Source organism: Microtus pennsylvanicus, chromosome 18, assembly GCF_037038515.1.
Source record: "Microtus pennsylvanicus isolate mMicPen1 chromosome 18, mMicPen1.hap1, whole genome shotgun sequence".
Classification (NCBI taxonomy): Eukaryota; Metazoa; Chordata; class Mammalia; order Rodentia; family Cricetidae; genus Microtus; species Microtus pennsylvanicus.
Window position 1 is genome coordinate 31,240,793 of NC_134596.1, and position 18,955 is coordinate 31,259,747.

General features: G+C 46.9%; 1 protein-coding gene across 1 annotated transcript in view; it reads left to right on the top strand.

The window, feature by feature from the left end:
* The first annotated feature begins 2,629 nt into the window (after positions 1 to 2,629).
* The window catches only part of Tmc3 (transmembrane channel like 3), a 35,685-nt gene continuing 19,359 nt past the window's right edge, over positions 2,630 to 18,955 (top strand). The window contains exons 1-11 of the mRNA XM_075952439.1: positions 2,630 to 2,897; positions 4,001 to 4,147; positions 6,740 to 6,815; positions 9,063 to 9,144; positions 9,886 to 9,992; positions 10,595 to 10,693; positions 10,794 to 10,936; positions 12,186 to 12,333; positions 12,716 to 12,759; positions 15,282 to 15,429; positions 16,680 to 16,789. Of these exons, the coding sequence (XP_075808554.1) occupies positions 2,809 to 2,897; positions 4,001 to 4,147; positions 6,740 to 6,815; positions 9,063 to 9,144; positions 9,886 to 9,992; positions 10,595 to 10,693; positions 10,794 to 10,936; positions 12,186 to 12,333; positions 12,716 to 12,759; positions 15,282 to 15,429; positions 16,680 to 16,789 (1,193 nt within the window). The 5' untranslated portion in view covers positions 2,630 to 2,808. The remainder of the gene's footprint in view (positions 2,898 to 4,000; positions 4,148 to 6,739; positions 6,816 to 9,062; positions 9,145 to 9,885; positions 9,993 to 10,594; positions 10,694 to 10,793; positions 10,937 to 12,185; positions 12,334 to 12,715; positions 12,760 to 15,281; positions 15,430 to 16,679; positions 16,790 to 18,955) is intronic.

Here is an 18,955-nt window from a genome sequence, read left to right on the forward strand (position 1 = left end):
GCTATGGCTCAGATGACTGAATGTTGTTTTGACCGCCTTCCCTAAATTACAAACCCTAAACATTTCTCAACTGCAGACCAAAGCTTTCAGAGTTGCTAAAACAATGTAACTGGCATTCAGCTAAATCCCAAGAGGAGGAAAGCCCGTCTTCTTATGAAACTGCCAGGCTAGAAACTGTTACCTGAGAAGCAGGCGCTCGGCAGACGGAGGCAACAGACTAATATCTACAGGTCAAGATACTCTCCGGGATATTTGGGCCTCAGAATAGAATCCACTTAGCAGGATAAAGAAACCTAATCGGCAATGTAGGAAATGAACATTTTTTGTTTCTGGAAGCTAGGCCACCTGGTGATTTCTGTTCAGATCTCCTGGGGTTTCTAACTAAATTGTAGTCTGTTTGCTTTTTGGAAATGATGGACCCACAAGCCATAGCGAAAGGTCCTGTCTTTGCTCCTCCTATCCCTTCATTACCTTCCTTTTCCCACCGTGTGGGCCCTATAAGTATGTACAGTGTGTAAAATTATTATAATAGTCCTAAGCCATTTTGACGTTGTTTGTGCTCCTTTTAAGAAGAATGTTTGACTTGTAAGTGTTCGGGGGCTTTTCAGTAGTATCACTATGCCAATGCTGAGCTGACAGAATTATCCAGTAGCTCTCGGGCTTCTAATCAGGCTCTCAGAGGGGACAGAAGGCAGGAAGGTCATCCATTCCTGCATTCAGAAAGATGCATCTCTATTTGCACATCCTGCCCAGATTTCTAGCATCCTAAAGGGGCAGAACCTGGGAGGAAAGGTGGTATTGGGTCTGAGTTCACCCACAAGGCAGTAAGGACCAGCTGTCAGGGCCTCTGTCACATGTCCTTAGCAAAAAATTGGGGGACTTTGTACCAAAGAAACCATGAGGAGACCCCCTACAAATGTCATCATGTGGAAAACTTTTATTTAAATTGATTGTGTACTCCAAAATAGCCAGGAAAAAAATGGATTTTGAATGCTCCCAGCACAATAAAATGGTAAACACTCCAGACCATGGGTTTGCTCCACCATCCTGATTTGACTCTATTTACATTTTATTGTATATAAATATAATACACAATATGCCTTAAATATGTCCAAACATATATTAATTAAAATAATTTAAAGTTAGCAGTTATTTTTAAATTAATTTTATCAATCTTCACAAGAACTCATTAAATCCAAACAATTGCACAAAAAAGACTCATTCGTTTGATAAGAGTTCTTCTTGCCTTTTACTAGAGTTTTTGCCTATGGCCAGTATCTTAGAGCAAGGGAGTTACTTGCTAGGGAGTCAAGGGAGAAACAAAGGAACCAATGAATAAGACCATCTCCCTTTTCCCCACTTGCAGTTACCAATGCCTGCCTTCCTGCTGGGTTGTCTGCCCTCAACTCAGTAAGTCACAGACTGGTCGGCCAAGCCTCGTCATGCTTCCAGCACTGCGTTATCCTGTTCAGCAACACACAGGTTGGTTGACTCACTGCAAGCAGCAAAGTGCCCTGGGTGATGGAGTTCACAAATGCAGGAAGGCCCTAGGGTTGGGATGAGCTGTTTGGTGAGAAGTCAGTGAACAGCTACCAAGAGAAACATGCAGGAGACAAGGGAACGGGATCCATTTGGGCTAGGACAGGGAAGAGTTTCAGACCTTTGTCCAAGGCCTAGTATGGGCAAGATGCCCAATTTTCTGAGGCTATTTATTTTTGATCTCCAACATACATGGATCTCCAGAGTCCTGTTTTCTAAGGATTTCTTTTTGGAGAGAGAGAGAGAGAGAGAGAGAGAGAGAGAGAGAGAGAGAGAGAGAGAGAGAGAGAGAGAGAGAAACGTGTAGGTGTCCACAAAGGTCAGAATAGGTCATCAGGTCCTGGAGCTGGAGTTACAGGTGGTTAGTGAGCTGAGCTCAGGTCCTCTGGAAGAGCAGCAAATTCTTTTAACTGCTGGGCCATCTTTCCAGCCCTTAGAAAAGGAAACCTTAATTTTTCTCAAACTCAGTTTTATGGGGTCCTTGGACCTATTGTTGTGTCCACACTTAATCCATGTAAATCTATCACTAAAGTAATTTGGTTCTTATTACTAGAACACGGAAGTCTTTAAGGCTGAATTGTCATTATTTCTAGAGTTAGCTCGCAAATGGTCGGTGGCAAGGAAAACATGGGTAGCAGTAACCTTGGCAAAATGTAAGTGACAAATCTACATCGGAAGTAGCCAGATGTTTATGGCACGGTGGCGTCTCCTGTCTGTAAGCGCGACATCTTTCGCGGTACCTAAACAAAAAATATGTAAGGGGAGGAGGGAGAAGAATAGAGTGTTGTGGTCTATGCCTGGGCAGGAGTGTGCTTGCGGTCTCTAAGCCTCTTCTGGAGCGACAAGTAGGAGAACACCATGCCCAGCCGTCTATGTTCTCTAAGCGTTCCTTGAGTGTCGGTCATGGTAAGATGCAGGGGAGTCTTTGAGTCCAGTCTGGGCACAGGAGATTGTAGCTAGACCTTGGGATGAACCGAGTCAACCCCAGGCCACTGGGCCACGCCTCCCACTGTCGAGATCCCAGCCAATCAATGTGGGCACGCCCACCTCCTTGTTACATATGTATGACCCTGACTGGCCTTCTGGCTTCTTTTCTGTCCCCGGCACCAGATGCAGGCAGGCAATTGCTCCTGCTTCTGAGGGAGGAGAGCACATTAGCTCTACAGGCCCCTTTCCGAAAGCTCATTTGAAACAGACCCCTGCCTGCAGGCTCCCAGCCTCCCAGCTCCTTCACTATCCTCAGGGACCACTGGCAGCAGACCAGGCCTCATGAAAACTTCAAAGGCATCCCAGCGCTACAGAAGCATCCGGAGAAACGCCAGTCAGTGCTACCTCTACCAGGACTCCCTGCTGCTTGGGTAAGTGCCCTGCTGGGTTTCTCCGAAATGAATGCCTAAACTTACTTCTCTGGGGTCACATAGGAGCTGGGGTGTGGAGCACAGCAATGCTCCCCCAGAGGGAGAAGCAGCAACCTGCTGTTTCTTGACTGGAGCTATATTCGGCCCTCACTTTGTTGCCGGCCAATGGGGCGCACACCAAAAGCTCACACTTGGGCTTCTTCCGGCTTGTCCCGGTTTCCTCAGTGCTAGTGTCAGAAGAGAGCAGACAAGACACCTGTCACCTCAGATAAATCAGGTGTCTCTGGAAAAGGTCTCTGATAACTTAGAAGTGGGCGAGGGTGGGAACTGACTGTGTTCGTTTTTTATTAGGAATTTTATTGTTGTTGTTGTTGTTGTTAAATACTGAAACCTCTGCTAACTCTGGAGAAATTTTTGCTTCAAGCAGATAAAAGACATCTCAATGAGAGCTAAAGGAAATGTTTTCTCTTGCTAAAGCCATAGGTTATTCATCTCCACTTAAAAATGTATTGAGTTACATATTAAATATTACTAGGGGGAAAGGCCCTGTTATTGTTGAAAAAGTGTTCTTCTGTGCAGTAGCTATGCCCCCGAGGAGTCTGTCCCGTGCATCACTTAACTCATTCTTTCTTTGCAAAAACCACTCACTTAACTCCCTTGTCTTGGCTTTAAAATGAACACAGGTAAACATTGAGGCATCTCTAGATGATACATGTCTGTGGGAGAAGGAGGCAGTCTGCCCCCAAACCTTGCTTGGTCACCTGGGTGAGCCTACAAAATGAGACTGTGTCCCCTATCAAAACTGTTGCACCTCTAGCATGGGCTCAAATGGGGAAACCCTCCTCTCCTCTCTCCTTTGGTGTCTCTTGCCTTGGAAATCACTCTTTTTCACCAAGCACTGAAGTAATAGAGTCCCACAAATGAGTTTCTATGGGCTCCTGAGTCTCAGTCTGCACACACACACACACACACACACAAACACACACACACATCATACAGTTGACCCTAGGACAGTCAGATGCAGAAAATACTCAGGAAAGATGTTCTTTGCTGGAAACAATTCTGTAATCAGATTTCCTCCACGATGCCCCGTTTCCATTCAGTAACTCAGATGACAGCTTTAATGCTGATGAAACAGGGGACAGCAGTGATCCGGAGCAAATCTTCCAGAATATACAGTTCCAGAAAGATCTCATGGCCAACATCCGTTGCAGACCCTGGACCATGGGACAGAAGCTGCGGGCACTGAGGTAAGGGACTCCAAGGCAATCATTAATAAGTGCGAATATACTTTCTGATAAACAACCCCATCCTGCCACGGAACCTGGGGGAAGAGGGACACTGGAACCGTGACCATCTTGCATCTGACTCAGAGAAGTCCCAACGATGCTGGAAGGGACCATCTAGTCACATAGCTGTTATAGTGCCTGTGTGTGTGTGTGTGTGTGTGTGTGTGTGTGTGTGTGTGTGTGTGTGTGTTGGTAGACAGTTTGAAGTTTCTAATCTCTTTTCTAAACACTAGATTTTCACATTGTCTCCCAATTCTCAGGAGACAGGGTGAGAGCCAGAATCAAAGAGACATCCCCTTCACCTCCCGCTTTTGTCTCTCCTGGGAAGGAAGTCTCTTAAGTGGCTGACCAGGTTATTAGGATATATTTTGAGTCCATCAGAGAATCTGTCTCCCTTGTAGTTAAGTGCTTAGACTTTTAAGACAGATTCCCTCCTTGAATTCAAACACTACCCCTTTTCATCTCTAACTGTTCATCATTGGACAAGATCCCTAATTTCTCTGATGCAGGGTCCTCTCTTTAAAGCTGAAGTGGCATAGGCTATGACTCCTACCTCCTGTAACAGTGTTGCTGAAAATGGCAATGGTCAAGCCCTCAGAGTGCTGTCAAAAACATGGCCTGTGGCACCTCTCAGAAGCAGAGCCAGACACTATGGGAGATGAACTCTCCCCTACCCTCTGTCTCCTCTCATCTCTGTGACCCTAGGGATGGGATCCAAGGCTCCACAACTAATAGGCCATACTCAACCTCTGAATGACATCCCAGGCCCCAAGCAGTTTTAATATCCATTCAGCTTCATCCTTTTGTCCACTCAAGTTTGAACTCCTGAGGTTTGAGCTTATTGAACATAAGATGTGCTAAGCACTGTGGGTGTTATGTGTTCAATGTGCATGTAATGTGTATGTAGTATGTAATATGCATGCCTAAGAAGGAGGCGATTGTCACAGATCCCATAACTGATGTTACTGAGCTGTGATGGTGAACGTTATGTTTAGAGGGTAAATTTCCTGTGCATCAGTCCCTAGACCCACTGTTCAGGCACCTCCTGTGTACCCAGAACCACGGTCACATCGTGCTCTTCGGGGTGATTTGCTAGATGCCAGGGCTCATTCCTTTCCCTTCACGCCTCCCATCTATCAGGCTGGGGCATCTTCCTATCGAATCATCCTTTCCTGGGACTTGACCCCAAGTCTGATCAACGTGCCTCTCTGGTTAAAGACATCCACACTTCCTTCTCGGAAGGCTAGCCTGGGTTCTCCTCTGCCCACTTCCCCGAATGTCTGGTTCTGGATCTCATAGTCTTCATCCTTTGAGAGTGAGCAGCAGTGTGCCCACGTGTCAGATGAGAAAGACTAATTAAGAGTGATTGAGAAAGCAGCCTAAGCAAACACACACACACACACACACTTCCCTAGCCCTCCTCCCCCCACCACCGCCATACTTTCAACTCCCACCCCCACGCCCCATCCCACCCCCCCCCAAACTCCCACCCCACCTTTAGTGTTGAGATCAGCTTTAAACTAGACCCTTTGGGCAAAATAGAAGAGAGTCCCTGAGAGCACTAAGGGTGGGTGGGGACAGGAAGTTGAGCAGACCAGGTTGGGGGTGGGGCAATGGAGGAGGGGGAGAGCCCTGAAGGAGACTACTGGAAAGTGGGAACATTTCAGGGTCAGGTAAAAACTTGACAATGTCCCTTTCTTGAAGCAGGCTCCTTGAAGAAAAAGAAGTATGGCTTTCACTACTAAAAAAGTGACTAAAAGCGACTGAAAGGGAGGTGGTCTTACAGAGAATTGGGGGCAATTTCCAGGACATACAATAGCTGCTTGCAATGGTCTATAACTCCAGTCCCAGGGATTCTAGCTCCCTGACCTCCACTGGCACTGCACTCATGGGGAACACAAACATACATGCCGAAAAACACACGTATACATAAAAATAAAATCTCAAGAAATGTAATAAAAAGAAATGCCTGGAAGAGTCAAGCTGTCAAGTGGAAGAGTTGAGGTATATTGGGTACTCTCGGGATACCCAAAGTCTATGATGCCCAGTCAGCTACTGGCTGAGAAACACTTGGAGAAATTCAGTCATAACTAACTGGTGTGGATTCACTATTTCCAATTAGTTCATCCACAAAAATGTTATGACAGTTGTGAGATGTGTGTGTGTGCATGTGTGCATCCACAAGTGTGTGTTCAAGCACACCTGCGTGATTTTATGTATACCATGATGTGTGTACAGGCATCTGGAAGTCAAAAAGAGCACCCAAACCCCTGGAACTGGAATGGTAAGTGGCTGTAAACCACCATGTAAGTGCTGGCAACAGAACTCGGGTCTTCAGAAAGAGCAGTAAGCAGTCTTAACTGCTGAACCAACTCTCCAAACCTTTAAAACAGTTTAAAAGGCATTTTCTTGTTAGCAAAAGTCAGGAAATGAAATATTTTAATTCCACTCCTGTGTCAGTTGGTGCTTTTTTTTCCTGCTCTGCCTTCACATATTTTGAAAACTGGTGAACGTGGGAAAGTTGTAATAACTTTTATGTTTTTCTTCTCCCAGACGAGCAAAAGAGATTGTGCTGAAGTTTGAAGGGAGGTTGACTAGGACGCGAGGCTACCAAGCAGCTGGAGCAGAGGTAAAGAGCCCACATGAGGCACCGCTGGCCTCATTTGCTACTGTCTCTAGAACCCAGAAGTTTCTGTCCCACCTGGTCCCGCAGCTGTTCAGTCCCAAAGAAACACACACAGACTTATATTAATTATAAACCGTTTGGCCTATTAGCTCAGGCTTTCTATTAACTAGCTCCTACAACTTAAATTAACCCATAAGTCTTGTCTAAGTTTAGCCACATTGCTTGGTACTTTTTCTCAGTAAGGTATTCTCATATTGCTTCCTCTGCACCTAGCTTGTGACTGGTTCTCTGTCTTTCCTCTTCCCAGAATTCTCCTGGTCTGGTTGCCCCACCTATACTTCATGCCTGGCTACTGGCCAATCAGCATTTAATTGAGCTAATATGAGTGACAAATCTTTACAGTGTACAAAAGCATTATCCCACAACAAGAAGCACTGTTGTCCCCAGTCGCCATCCATAGGCTAGGAGCACCCAGCATTAATAACTGCAGAATAGGGGACAAGACGGCAAGTTTGAACTCTGCCAAGCCTGGATCTTAGCCTTGGGTACCACCAGTTATCAGTTGTATACTATGGGTAAGCCTGGTTCGTTTCTGTAAGAACTATCTAAGACCCTTCCTGACTCAACCCCATACATGTAAGTTGCTCTTGCTTCTTTCTCTATATGTGCTATATCGTTATTAAGTGAAATCTTCAGACGGTTATAAAGGAAAAGGATAGGGTGCCACCCACTGACCTCTACTGCTCCCAGGACAGATGAGCCAATGGCTGCCCAAGAAAAGAACTTCCTGGGGCTCATGATGAGACAGATGTACAGTGAGAACTAGAGCCAGATCTCTGACTCCTGCCCTGTGCTTCTTTGGCATTAGGACTGTAAACCAGTGCAGATACCGGATGTTTAATAAGTCCAGGCATTTGCTGAAGGATGCTTGAGCAGCCCTGCCTCTGGAGACCATAGGAGCACAAGGGGTCAGAAAGTTTGGTGTATTTCTAGGCTCTGGATATGAGGCAGGTATGCAAAATGCAGATGATGCCAGGCAGACATAAGAAAATTGCAAGAAAGACCAGTGACCCTAATAAGCAAAATCCAGAGACAGGGCTACCTCTTCCTGATTGCTCACATGCAGCCTGTGTGACCACTCGTGGGAGCAGTGTCTGTCTTTGACTTGGCTCTCAAATCGTGAGCTAAAGACAGTTCCAACTTCTGATAAAACTCAGATTTCCATGTACACACAGTCGTCTGGCCTTAGCAGATGCATGCAGAATGACATTATCCTGTGAGTCTGTGTTAGGACCGTGTGCTGTCTTACAGTTGGGAATGCGGTAATTACATTTGTGGCTCTTCCTTGTGCAATGATATCATTTGCTTCCAACACAAGCCTGGACTGTTTGTGTGTTAGAATGCACAACCTGTCAATTTTGCTGGAGAGCAGAGCCGGCATAGGCCACATTCTTCTTTGTTCTCCTTTGAGAACGTAATGATTTCATACTCTTGGCAATTGTATAAGTCCACAAGACAAAATTCCCAAGCTTAATCTTGGCAGCTTTGGCCAGGACAAAGGCCAGAAACTAGCTTGTAGGATGCAAGATGAATCTGGGGTGGAACTCATTTTCAGGGAAGATTCTAGACTTTTGGTATTTAGCCAGGGTACAGATAGAATCATCTGGGGAGCTGGTGAATCAAACAGATTTATAGGCTCCACTCCCAGAGCTCCCAGGGGTCTATGGCTGGGTCAAATGGATATCTTGAGATGACATTTTTTCACATGATTTCCCCTTTCCTCATCCTCAACCCATGAATAAGGCAGACTTTGACCCAAAAGAGTATAGATCTTAGGGCTGGGGTGTAGCCCAGTTAATAGTATGGTTGTCTAGCCTGTGAAAAGCCCTGATCTCAATTAGCATTACACTAACTGGATGTGGTGAGGTCCTCACACGTGAGGTAGAGACAGAAGGATCAAAGTTCAAGATTATACTTAGTTGTATTGTGAATTTGAAGCCAACCTGGGATTCATGAGAGTCTGTCTCCAAAAAGGAATGCAGAACTCATAGCACAGAGGGCAAACTGTTATATACTGTCTGGTCAGGACACAGGAAAAATAAAGGGCTACTTTGATCTTGGAGATGCTAATGACCTGAGAAGCCATGATTAAGGGGTCTGTGGGTGTGTATGGGATCCTCTCCTCTACCCAGAACCCCATTACTGAGGTAAAGAATGAGAAGATTCCTAATCATGGCCTCTCCTGTGTAGCTCTGGCGGAAATTCGCCCGTTTGGCCTGCAACTTTGTGGTCATCTTCATCCCCTGGGAAATGAGGATAAAGAAAATTGAGAGTAAGTATCTGCTGGAGGCATGGAGGGGGGATGTACAGCTGTGGCCAGCACACAGCCTAAGACATCTGGTGGGTCTTGGCCCTTATGGCGTAGAGTCAACCAGGGCACTTGTACAGCTAGAGGCCCAGCTCAAGTGGGACTCAGAGTTGGAAGACCTGGTACCTTTGCCATCTCCCAGGATGGAAAAGGACACAGGCTGCATTTCCACGCTCAGGCATGGCCGCATGTTCATTCATAGTTTGTTCAGTCAGACAGCAAACTCTGAAGGATCCATGAAAAACTCTGAGAAAAGATGGTAACTCCCAGATAGAAACGTGAAAATACATGTTTTTTATAGAATACTGTAAGCATCCAGGAAATCCATGCTAAAAATAAATAAATCATACCCCAATCTCCTTCTCCTCCTGGCCCACATGCCTAGAGGAATCAACAAACTTTAAAATGTCCCAAAGTGAAGATGAGCATGAAGCTAAAGCCAAACTGATGATATTCTTTTGAAGAGACAGGAGAACATTCATTTAAAGTTGTAGACATTCCCAAAAATCAGTTCCCAAGTCTAATGCAATTCCACAAATCTGCTTGGTGTGTTGCTCAGCGTCTTGATCACATGGTCATAAAATGCAATGTAGCACCACTCTTGCTGTGAGTGCTGCTGCCGGTGAAAGTGAAGGACGATGCTGGACACAGGCTCTCTGTGCTGGGAGAGTTGATCAGAGCCACTCTCGTGTTGCCTTCCCACAGGTCACTTCGGATCTGGTGTGGCCTCCTACTTCATCTTCCTGAGGTGGTTATTCGGAATTAACATAGTGCTCACAGTGATGACGGGTGCTTTCGTTGTCATTCCCGAGGTAAGAGTTGTCCCAGGAGCCGGGAGGTGCAAGGCGTGAAAGAGAGGCAGGTGCTCCAGCCTGCTGCCCTTGCTGTCATCATAGAAGCCTAGGAAGGACGTGGCAAGCTTTCTGCCAGAGAACATGGAGAATGCATTGGACTTTGTCACTGCCCTTTAGATCTGCCATGTATCACAAAAGAAGGTTTGAGCCTAGCAGAAACCAGGGAGGGTGGCTGAAATCTGAATTTCATATCATGTTGTTTTTCTTTTGATTATTTTCCCCAACCACTTAATGTTGTAAAGGCCATTCATAGCCATATCTCTGACCATACAAGAAGAGGTGACGGACTATAGTTGGCCTAGATGCTGGTTTGCCTGCCTGGTATTCCATCTAAATTCCTTCTTTATATATAGAACTGTTGGTTTCCTCGGGGCATAAGAGGTCTGGGGACCTCAACGATCTAGCCACAGAAGCCACTTCTAGTTCTTTCACATGGGTTTACATAATAACAACACAGTAAACCCTAATCATGGCATCTGCACAGACACATGGGGATGCGCCAATTCTTTCTTCTAGTCCCCTAGCCCAGAGGAGCATCTTAACTCTTCCTCTTTTACCAGTTAATCGCAGGCCAGCCCTTTGGAAGCACAGCCAGCAAGACCATCCCCCAGGAGCAGGTCATGTCTGCCCAGGATTTGGACACTGTCTGGTCCCTGGGGGTAAGGCTAACGTTGGCTACACCCAGGCTTTGCAGGAGAAATGAAAGGGCCACAGTTCTGGGATCTGGGAATCAGAGACAAGTCTTGGCTCTCTTTGCAGGGCTACCTTCAGTACTCCGTCCTGTTCTACGGGTACTATGGAAGAGAGAGGAGGATCGGGAGAGCCGGCTATCGCCTGCCCTTGGCATATTTCCTGGTGGGGATGGCAGTGTTTGCCTACAGCTTCATCATCCTCTTAAAGAAGTATGACTGTCGATTTTTCAAAACCATGTCTGGAGTCCGGTTAGAGCATGTGTGATCTCACTCCATCCTGTCAATAACCCTGTTAAAGTCGTGAGTCCCTAGCCATTTTATAGAGGAAGAGAGCAAGGCTTGAGAGTTGTTCTAATTTTAACCAGCACTTACTGAGCACTGACTACTTTGTTCAAGGCTCTGTGAAAGGTTTAGAGGGGAAAGCTTAACAATTTATGTGCTATGTGTGATTTTAGAAAATGCCGTAACTGTGCTAATAAGATGCAATCAATGACATCCAGGCGACAGAGGCGACAGAGAGCAAATAGCTCTCTTGGTATGTTTACCTGTGACCAGGTGATGAATCATGCCATTGGTGCCTCTTAGTCATCATTGAGAGGAGGTTACCATATAAAGGGACCTCTAACAAACTGGCTAGAGTCAAGACTCCTGCAGTGCCCACCGTGAGCTCCGCCAGCTTCACCCAGAGCCCTGTGGCAACTCAGTTTTCCTCTTTGCATGCATTGGCTTGGAAAAGTACCAGGCTACCAGGCCCCCTTCCAGGTTAGCATCCTGTGTAGAGCTAAGGGAGAAAGAGAGAGAGACAGAGAGAGAAAGAGAGACAGAGACAGAGACTTGCAAGGGCATTCAAATGATTGAAGGCTCTCAACTTACCTCCTGGTGGCCTGAAGTTCTCACCAGAACAATTTCAATCCTTTCCTAGGTATTACTCATTAAAAGCAACTCAGAGAAGATGTGAGAGCAAGAAAGTAGCCAGGGAAGAAAGCCAATGCTTATTACTGGAGAAATGGCCTGAAAGGCAGAGAGGGGGGTCTCCTGCCTTCAAATATGTAAGGAATGCCCTGGGCAGGAGGGACTCAGCAGTTCTTAGGGATCCCACGGGGACGAGTTGCCATAGGCAGAAGCCACAGGAACATGGCTTGATCTCAGAGGGATGGTGACAACTTTACCATCACAGCTGCAAACATGAGGAGTCCTGGGACAAGTGTACATCAATGGCTGCTGGCCACCAGTGTGCCGGTGGGACTGCCTATCAGATAATTACCCTTGCCATTTCCTACTGGGGAAAGGATGGGCTGAGGGTCCAAGTGCGGTTAAAACGCAGCCAGTGCTCTGCTCATCAAGCAGGGATTGAGGACCTGTGTCAGAAGACAGTTTTGCCCCAGGTCAGGTTGTGGCACCCTGGAGAGAGTGTGTGAGACCCACTCCTGTGACTGGCTGGGGCCTGCCTCTCTTGCAGAATGGCTAAGAACTCACGCACAAGCCTGGCCAGTGCTTCCAATGAAAACTACACCTTCTGCTGGAGGGTATTTTGTGCCTGGGATTACCTCATTGGGAACCCAGAGGCTGCAGAGAGCAAAACAGCCGCCATTGTGAACAGCATTAGGGTGAGTGGAAAGACCGCAAGACAGTCTGCGCCCCCTGCTGGCCAAACCAGCTGCTCCCTTTCCTCCCAGCCCAGGGCAGCAGATCCAGAGAGGTACCCAAGAACCTATAGGATGTAAAAAGGAAAGCTCGAAACGACTCTTAATATTTCTATATATTGTTTTGTCTTAAAATTTTGATTTGTGTATTTTTTATAATTTACATGATGGCTTCTTCTTCTTGGTTTTTCGAGACAAGGTTTTACTGTAGTTTTGGAGCCTGTCCTGGAACTAGTCCTCCTAAGGACTGGGATTACAGGGTGTGCCCAGTTGGATACATTATTCCTAGTGGTTGTAATTGGTTATGAGGCTAAGTTTCCAACGCTGTGTGTGTTTTTCCTTCCAGGAGGCCATACTGGAAGAACAAGAAAAGAAAAAACACAAAAACATGTAAGTATTAATAAACCCACTCATTAATTTTTTTGCCTCATTTGGTTCAAAAAGTTATCAAGTTATTGGTATCTTATTTTCATAATTGTTAGGCCCTGTCCTCATTAGGACAGATGTGTCCACCTGCCTTGTGTCCTTGTTGATTGCATAGTCCTTCTGTTCAGGTACATGTGTAGCTGCTGGCTACTGGGAATGATGGGAGCAGGGGAGCCAGTAGGAGCTGTATACAAGCAGCTGGGAGAGGTGACTTCTAGCCCTCCCTGGCATAAACCCCAGCGACCCAGAAGGCTGACCCACAACCTTTGGGATCTACGCTTCCTCTCCGGTAAAATGGCAGGATGAGCTCCAATCAGGCCTCTCAGAGGCCAGAGAACAAGCCCACCAGAGTCACCTACAGTCTCTGAAAGCACAGACCTCAGTTTGGATTAGCATCCCTGTCAATGGGATGTGGGGTCTATGTCTTCATCACCATCCAATCCAGTGGTTTAAATGACCCCCGGAATTTGAAAATGACATCCACCTTTAAGTTCATTCTAGGTTCAAGAGGTCTTACTCAACAATTCACTCCTGGGGAACCACGGAGGGACCAGTTTTCTCAAACCCTGGTCATCATCCGTTTGTTGAGGGGAAGGCAGAGATGCAGTAGGTACTTGGGGACCTGGTCCTCATCCATTTGTTCAGGGGAAGGCAGAAATGCAGTAAATATTCGGGGACCAGGATAGAAGCAGAGAAAGAGGGCATTACCATTTATCCACTGGGCTCCAGGCTCGGCCATGCCTTGACTGGTGGAATCGCCAGGAAGGACACCAGGGGCGTGGCCACGGGGAGCCAGTCATTGTATCCCTGTCACATTCCTCCTAGCTAGTGCCCAGTGAATAGTATGACCCTGGCAATGACCGTGTGCTCTAGAGGCAGGAGGATGGCATTGGTGGGCCTAGGTTGCTCAGTGTTTTCTGGCCCAAAGGAATAATCCTGTCATGTGGCACACTAGGTTTTCCTTTCTTTAGCCTGGAAGATACCATTAGGAATCAGTTTCTTTTATAAGGATGAAGGGCAAAAGTGTACATAAAGGGGAATAATCCCCCAGTAGTAGGATTGCATGGGAAAAGTAGTACAATTCTGTGTGCCCCTACAAATGGCCTTGGCTCTTTCTCTTTCTCTAAGCAGAGTTATGCTTGCTTGTTCACACCTAGCTACCCCAGTGCTGCACTGGGAAGTGCTCTTAGGTCACAGGAAGTGTCATGGCCCACACTCATGTACCATCCTCCACAAGCTGGGCACACTCTGGGCGTGAGTACCTATGGAGTCTCCCAGCGCCGTAGGAAACAGAATGAACGCTTCTCTCTCGCATGCTGGGTACACAGGGAGCATCCCATTGTCCTGAGCGGGCCTCCAGCTGTGTCCAGCTGTGGCAGCCTCTACCACTCAGCCTCATGGTGATGGCTCATCTCACCTCTATTTCCCCAGCCTCACTCCTGCTTGCTGGAGTTATTTCCAAGGTCAACACCCTGCAGACAAAGCCTTTGCCTGGAGCTCTGATTTCAGGGAAACCAGACTAAGACCGACCCTAAAATGGGCAGAAGAAAATGCTTTGGGAAAAGACTAACCAGAACTTACAAAGGAGGGGCTCTTCTATGTAAATTATAGAATCACTAATGATTTACCAATGTTCTCACACAATCAGAGGAAATGCCACCAAACAACGGAGGAGATGTTCCCAAATCCCATCTCATGGTGACAGAGTTGCCGGTTCGTCTGACAAATATCGCTGAAGTCCTTAGATGAGCTGGGAGTGGGGGCTATTCTGAGAGCTGTGGACACAGGGATGAATAAGATACAAGATTCTGAGCTCTCACAAAACTCGGGGGAAAGACAACTAGTCACCAAGTAAATACATGGCAGATATATATACCAGACTCATGGTGTGGGGTGATGGGCGGGTCCACCGACCATCATCTGAAAGACAGGAAGGAGGCCAGTCTCTCCCCTCACTGCCATTCCTCTTCTGCTGGAAGCTACGCGAATTCCTGTCTGTGTCGCAGAACTCTAATGTGTTATGTGAGTGGGGTGTGTGTGTATATACAGGTTAGAGCAGGTAGTATGCGTGAATGCCAGAAGCACAGAGCATGTGTCTTTCCTCAGTCCGATCTACCTTTATGGTTTGAGGCCTGAAGCTGATTTGCACAGGCTTGCTGGCCAATGAGCTTTCAGCATCTGCCTGGCTCTCAGAATCTGAACTCAGGTTCTCATGCTTGCGTGACAGGCACTTTATAGCGGAGTCACCTCCCCATCCCTGAAGGACTCCTATTATAAGCGACAAACCTCGAACCGAAACCTACATACTCAGACCCTAAAACAAACATTTGATGGTTTCTTAAAAGTTCCAGGCGGCTGGCTTGCCAAATTTATAGCTCTGTCGATCTCGCAGAAAACCGGAGGTAGAGGAAGCAGAGAAGCAGCTTGGGGAAGCAAGGGAAGACTCCCATCCTAAAGTCCTACCATCTGCCTCCTTTTCTCTTCAGGGCGGTGACTGTCTGCCTGAGAATCATTGCCAACATCCTGGTGCTCCTCTCGCTGGCTGGGAGCATATATCTCATCTACTTTGTGGTGGACAGGTCCCAGAAGCTGGAACAGTCGAAGAAGGAGCTGACACTTTGGGAAAAGAATGAGGTACCCGTTGACCAGCAATTATATTAGCAGGTTGCGCTTCAAGGGGGGATGTGACAAAATTTTTCCTCCTCTCTGCTTTTTTAGTGCATCAGACCAAAATATCTCTAGAAATGAGGGTAGCCTGCTAGTTCTAGAGTACGGATCAGGGCCTTCAGCTCCAGCAGCGTCAAGTCCTAGTTGAATAGCTAGGAAGATCTTCACTCAGGAACTCCCCCGGGTGCTCATACTAAACCCCCATGGTTCGGCTTTGCCCTGCTCACTTCTATTCCTGTGCCTCCACACTCTAGGCATGGGCTCTGCCCACAGACCTGCATCAGTGTCCACACTGATGCGCAGTGTGTGCCTCAAATCCCTCTAACTGTCTCATCCGACACTTGGGTAGTTTCCAGAACCAGCCACACAAACTGTTTTGGGGGCATTGAACAACCCACCCCCTACTGTGTGAATATCTCCATAAGAAAACAACTACCAACCAAGCAGGAGGTTAGGGAGAATTTCAGAATTTCTAGTATTTGTTGTGACTGTTGTCCTGAACATTTGGCCCAAACTTACCACCAAGATTTGAAAAGCAAAAATAACTCTGATAAAAAACTAACTAGCATCCACTCTAAAAGCAGTTAGATGGCATACATCTGTCCTGTGTGTGTTCTGTGTGTGTTCACCCATGTGCAATCATTTCTTAGAACCTGAGATTACACCAGGCAGCCTTTCCCATGCCTCCTTGTGTTTTATACCAGTTATATGGGTTAAGTAAATTTATACCTATTTGCACATTTATAAAGTGGCAAATTTTAAAACATCCGTTCAGAAATTACTTCTTAGGTTAGCTCAAACGTCTTGTGAACCAGCTTAAATTCGCCTTTCTTTTGCCATCAGCCCAGACAAACAAGAGCCAGGCACGGTTCTCCAGATAATGAATCCCCCGTGTACAGAGGGATATTCAATTACGTCTCTGCCTTCCCCTTTCTGATCGTAATGGTCGCAATTATTTCCATCCTCCATCCAAGGTCAGGGAGGTATAAATACAATGAATTAGTGATTGGTACTTGTGACAGAAATGCTACCGAAGCCCAGGCAGCATGCGGAAGCATCCTCATGACCTTAAAGGAGCGTTCCGGAAAGGAACAAACTCAGACTTGGGGAGGTTTCTAAACAGGAGCTCGGTGTCCCTGTGAATGGTAGGTGGCCCCAGAGAAAACCAGCTGTGGTTGTGGGAAGTGGGGCTTGAGAAACATATGCTCTCTCTACAGGTTAGTGTGGTGGTCTCCCTTGTCACCATGATAGCACCGTCTGCCTTCGACCTTATTGCTGCCTTGGAGATGTACCACCCCCGGACGACGCTGCGTTTCCAGTTAGCAAGGTATAGCATCCTGGCTGGAAGAGCCCCAAGGTGGCTCAGCCATCATCCACCCACAAAGGAACTGGATTCCTGCAGTTACAGCATGCTTCTTTTCTTCTGCACTTAGCATAAAGCTTTCCCTTAGGGACATAGCTCAAGAAAAGCCAGGGGACAACGGGAATGAAAGAAAAGGAGTCAGGGAAGGAGCGAACAGAATGATGTGGGTAACGCAGCTGGAGCTGTGGGTAATGAAGAAGAGGAAGCTGAGGAAGAAGAGGAGGGACAGAGGGGAAGAGGGGGGACGTGGCAGGAAAAGCAGGCACAAAAGAGCAGCAAGATGATGGAATGTGTGTCTGGGTTTCCTCATTATTGAATTCCCTCTGTGGTTGGACTCTGAGTGGCAGAATAGACCCTCACTGTTTGCCAGATGCAATCTGCTATTAACTATCCAAGCAAAAAGTTGTACAATGCGATGCATGGTACCAAGACAGCCAGTGGCCGCCACGGCAGATGTCTAAAGCAGATGTTGTCTGAGCTGCAGCAGACTGGGTGTGCAAGCAAAACATTCCAAGACCGCCTCCTCGAAAGTTAGAGCCACATCCGTGTCTAGCAAGGGCTGGATTTCTAAAAAACCTGCTTTTCTTCCCTGGATTTCTTTCTCCTGCACTTGAGTGATGCATTGATAAGCAGAGAACATGGTATAGGAGGTTCCTGTCCACGCTGGCTTCTCCATGCCATCTCCTGCAACACCTCGTGACACTCCCCCAAACCTCAGGACACCCTGAGAAGGATTGCGTCCATTCAGGAGTCAGTAAATACCTTCTGAAAAAGACATAGCAGCCAATATTTTAGATTCTTCCATCTATGTATCCATCTCCATCCCAAGTACTAAGGGAGAAGCATGAAAATGACCACGGTTGATAGGGCAAACCAAGGGCTCAGCTGTCTGACAGTACTTTATTTACTAAAATAGGTGAAAAGTATTTTTTGGCTTGAAGCCTCCAGTTCCCCGACTCCTGAAATCCTACTGCCATAAAGACAGAATGCTGTCACCAGAAAGTCAAGGAGTTGACCAAAAACCCACAGCACAGAATAGATCAAAGCTTCGGGCTCACCCGCCCTCCCGTGTTCTGTTCCTCTCTGCACCTCTCCAGCCTGGATAAGAAGTACCTTCCTCAGTTCCTTCCTTGCCCACGGGCACTGGGGACAATCAATTCCATTATTGCATTTGGTGTAACAGCAATCCTATTACACAGATTGGCCTCGTTATTCATACTCAAAACCAGAGAAACAGAGCCACAGAGAGACATAATCCCGGACAAACGAGACATCGTTTTGGTAATAAAAGCAAGATATATTATTTCAGTCCCATTAACTCACCAAAGACCATGATACCTTTCGTCCAAGATGCAATGAGAGCCCTAGCAAAAGCCCCAGCTCTGCCAAGAAGTCAGCAGGCTCTTTTTCCATCAGCACTCCTGTGCTGTGGGTGGGGCTGTATCCCACACAGGCCAAGGCAAATGCTGAGGTCATCCTGGGGTAATGCATAAGGGAGTCCCTTCATAGTTTGAGAGGAAAAGCAACAGCAAGGGTGTCTCCTCGAGAGGCTGTCTACCCACACATGGCATCACCTGAACCCCATATGGATGAAAGAGGCAGTGTGGATGTGTGGGTCATTGCTTCCATGTGGAAATAGTCTCCTTCAGATAAAGCTGTTTCCCTGTCACTGGATTTGCTTCCGCGTTTACACATCACTGACCCAGCGAAGGATCTGCAGAGGCTGCTTTCCTTGCTCATCTTAGTTTTTTAGACAAACTTCCCATAAGCCCCAAGGCTCCATTGTGGACAATGCCAGGATGTGTTTTCCAAATAGTCCACTCTGGGAGAACAGACATCATGTCAATATGATTGGCATAGACTTCAGCAACCAGATTCCACTCTCTGGCAGCTGCTTGCGTGGTGTAACTGGAATACTGTCCCTTCGTGCTGCCGTGGAGCCCCGCCTATCTGTCCAAGTGTGGGTGCTGAGATCTACACGAGCCAGGCTTGCCCTTCCAGCCTCATGGAGGCTGAAACAACTCTCTGTGATCCACCTTTCTGGAGAGTGGAACACAGACTTGCTGAGAACTGTGTGGAATGATGCCAGGCAATAAACCTACAGACCAAAAAGCATGGGCCAGATGTTCT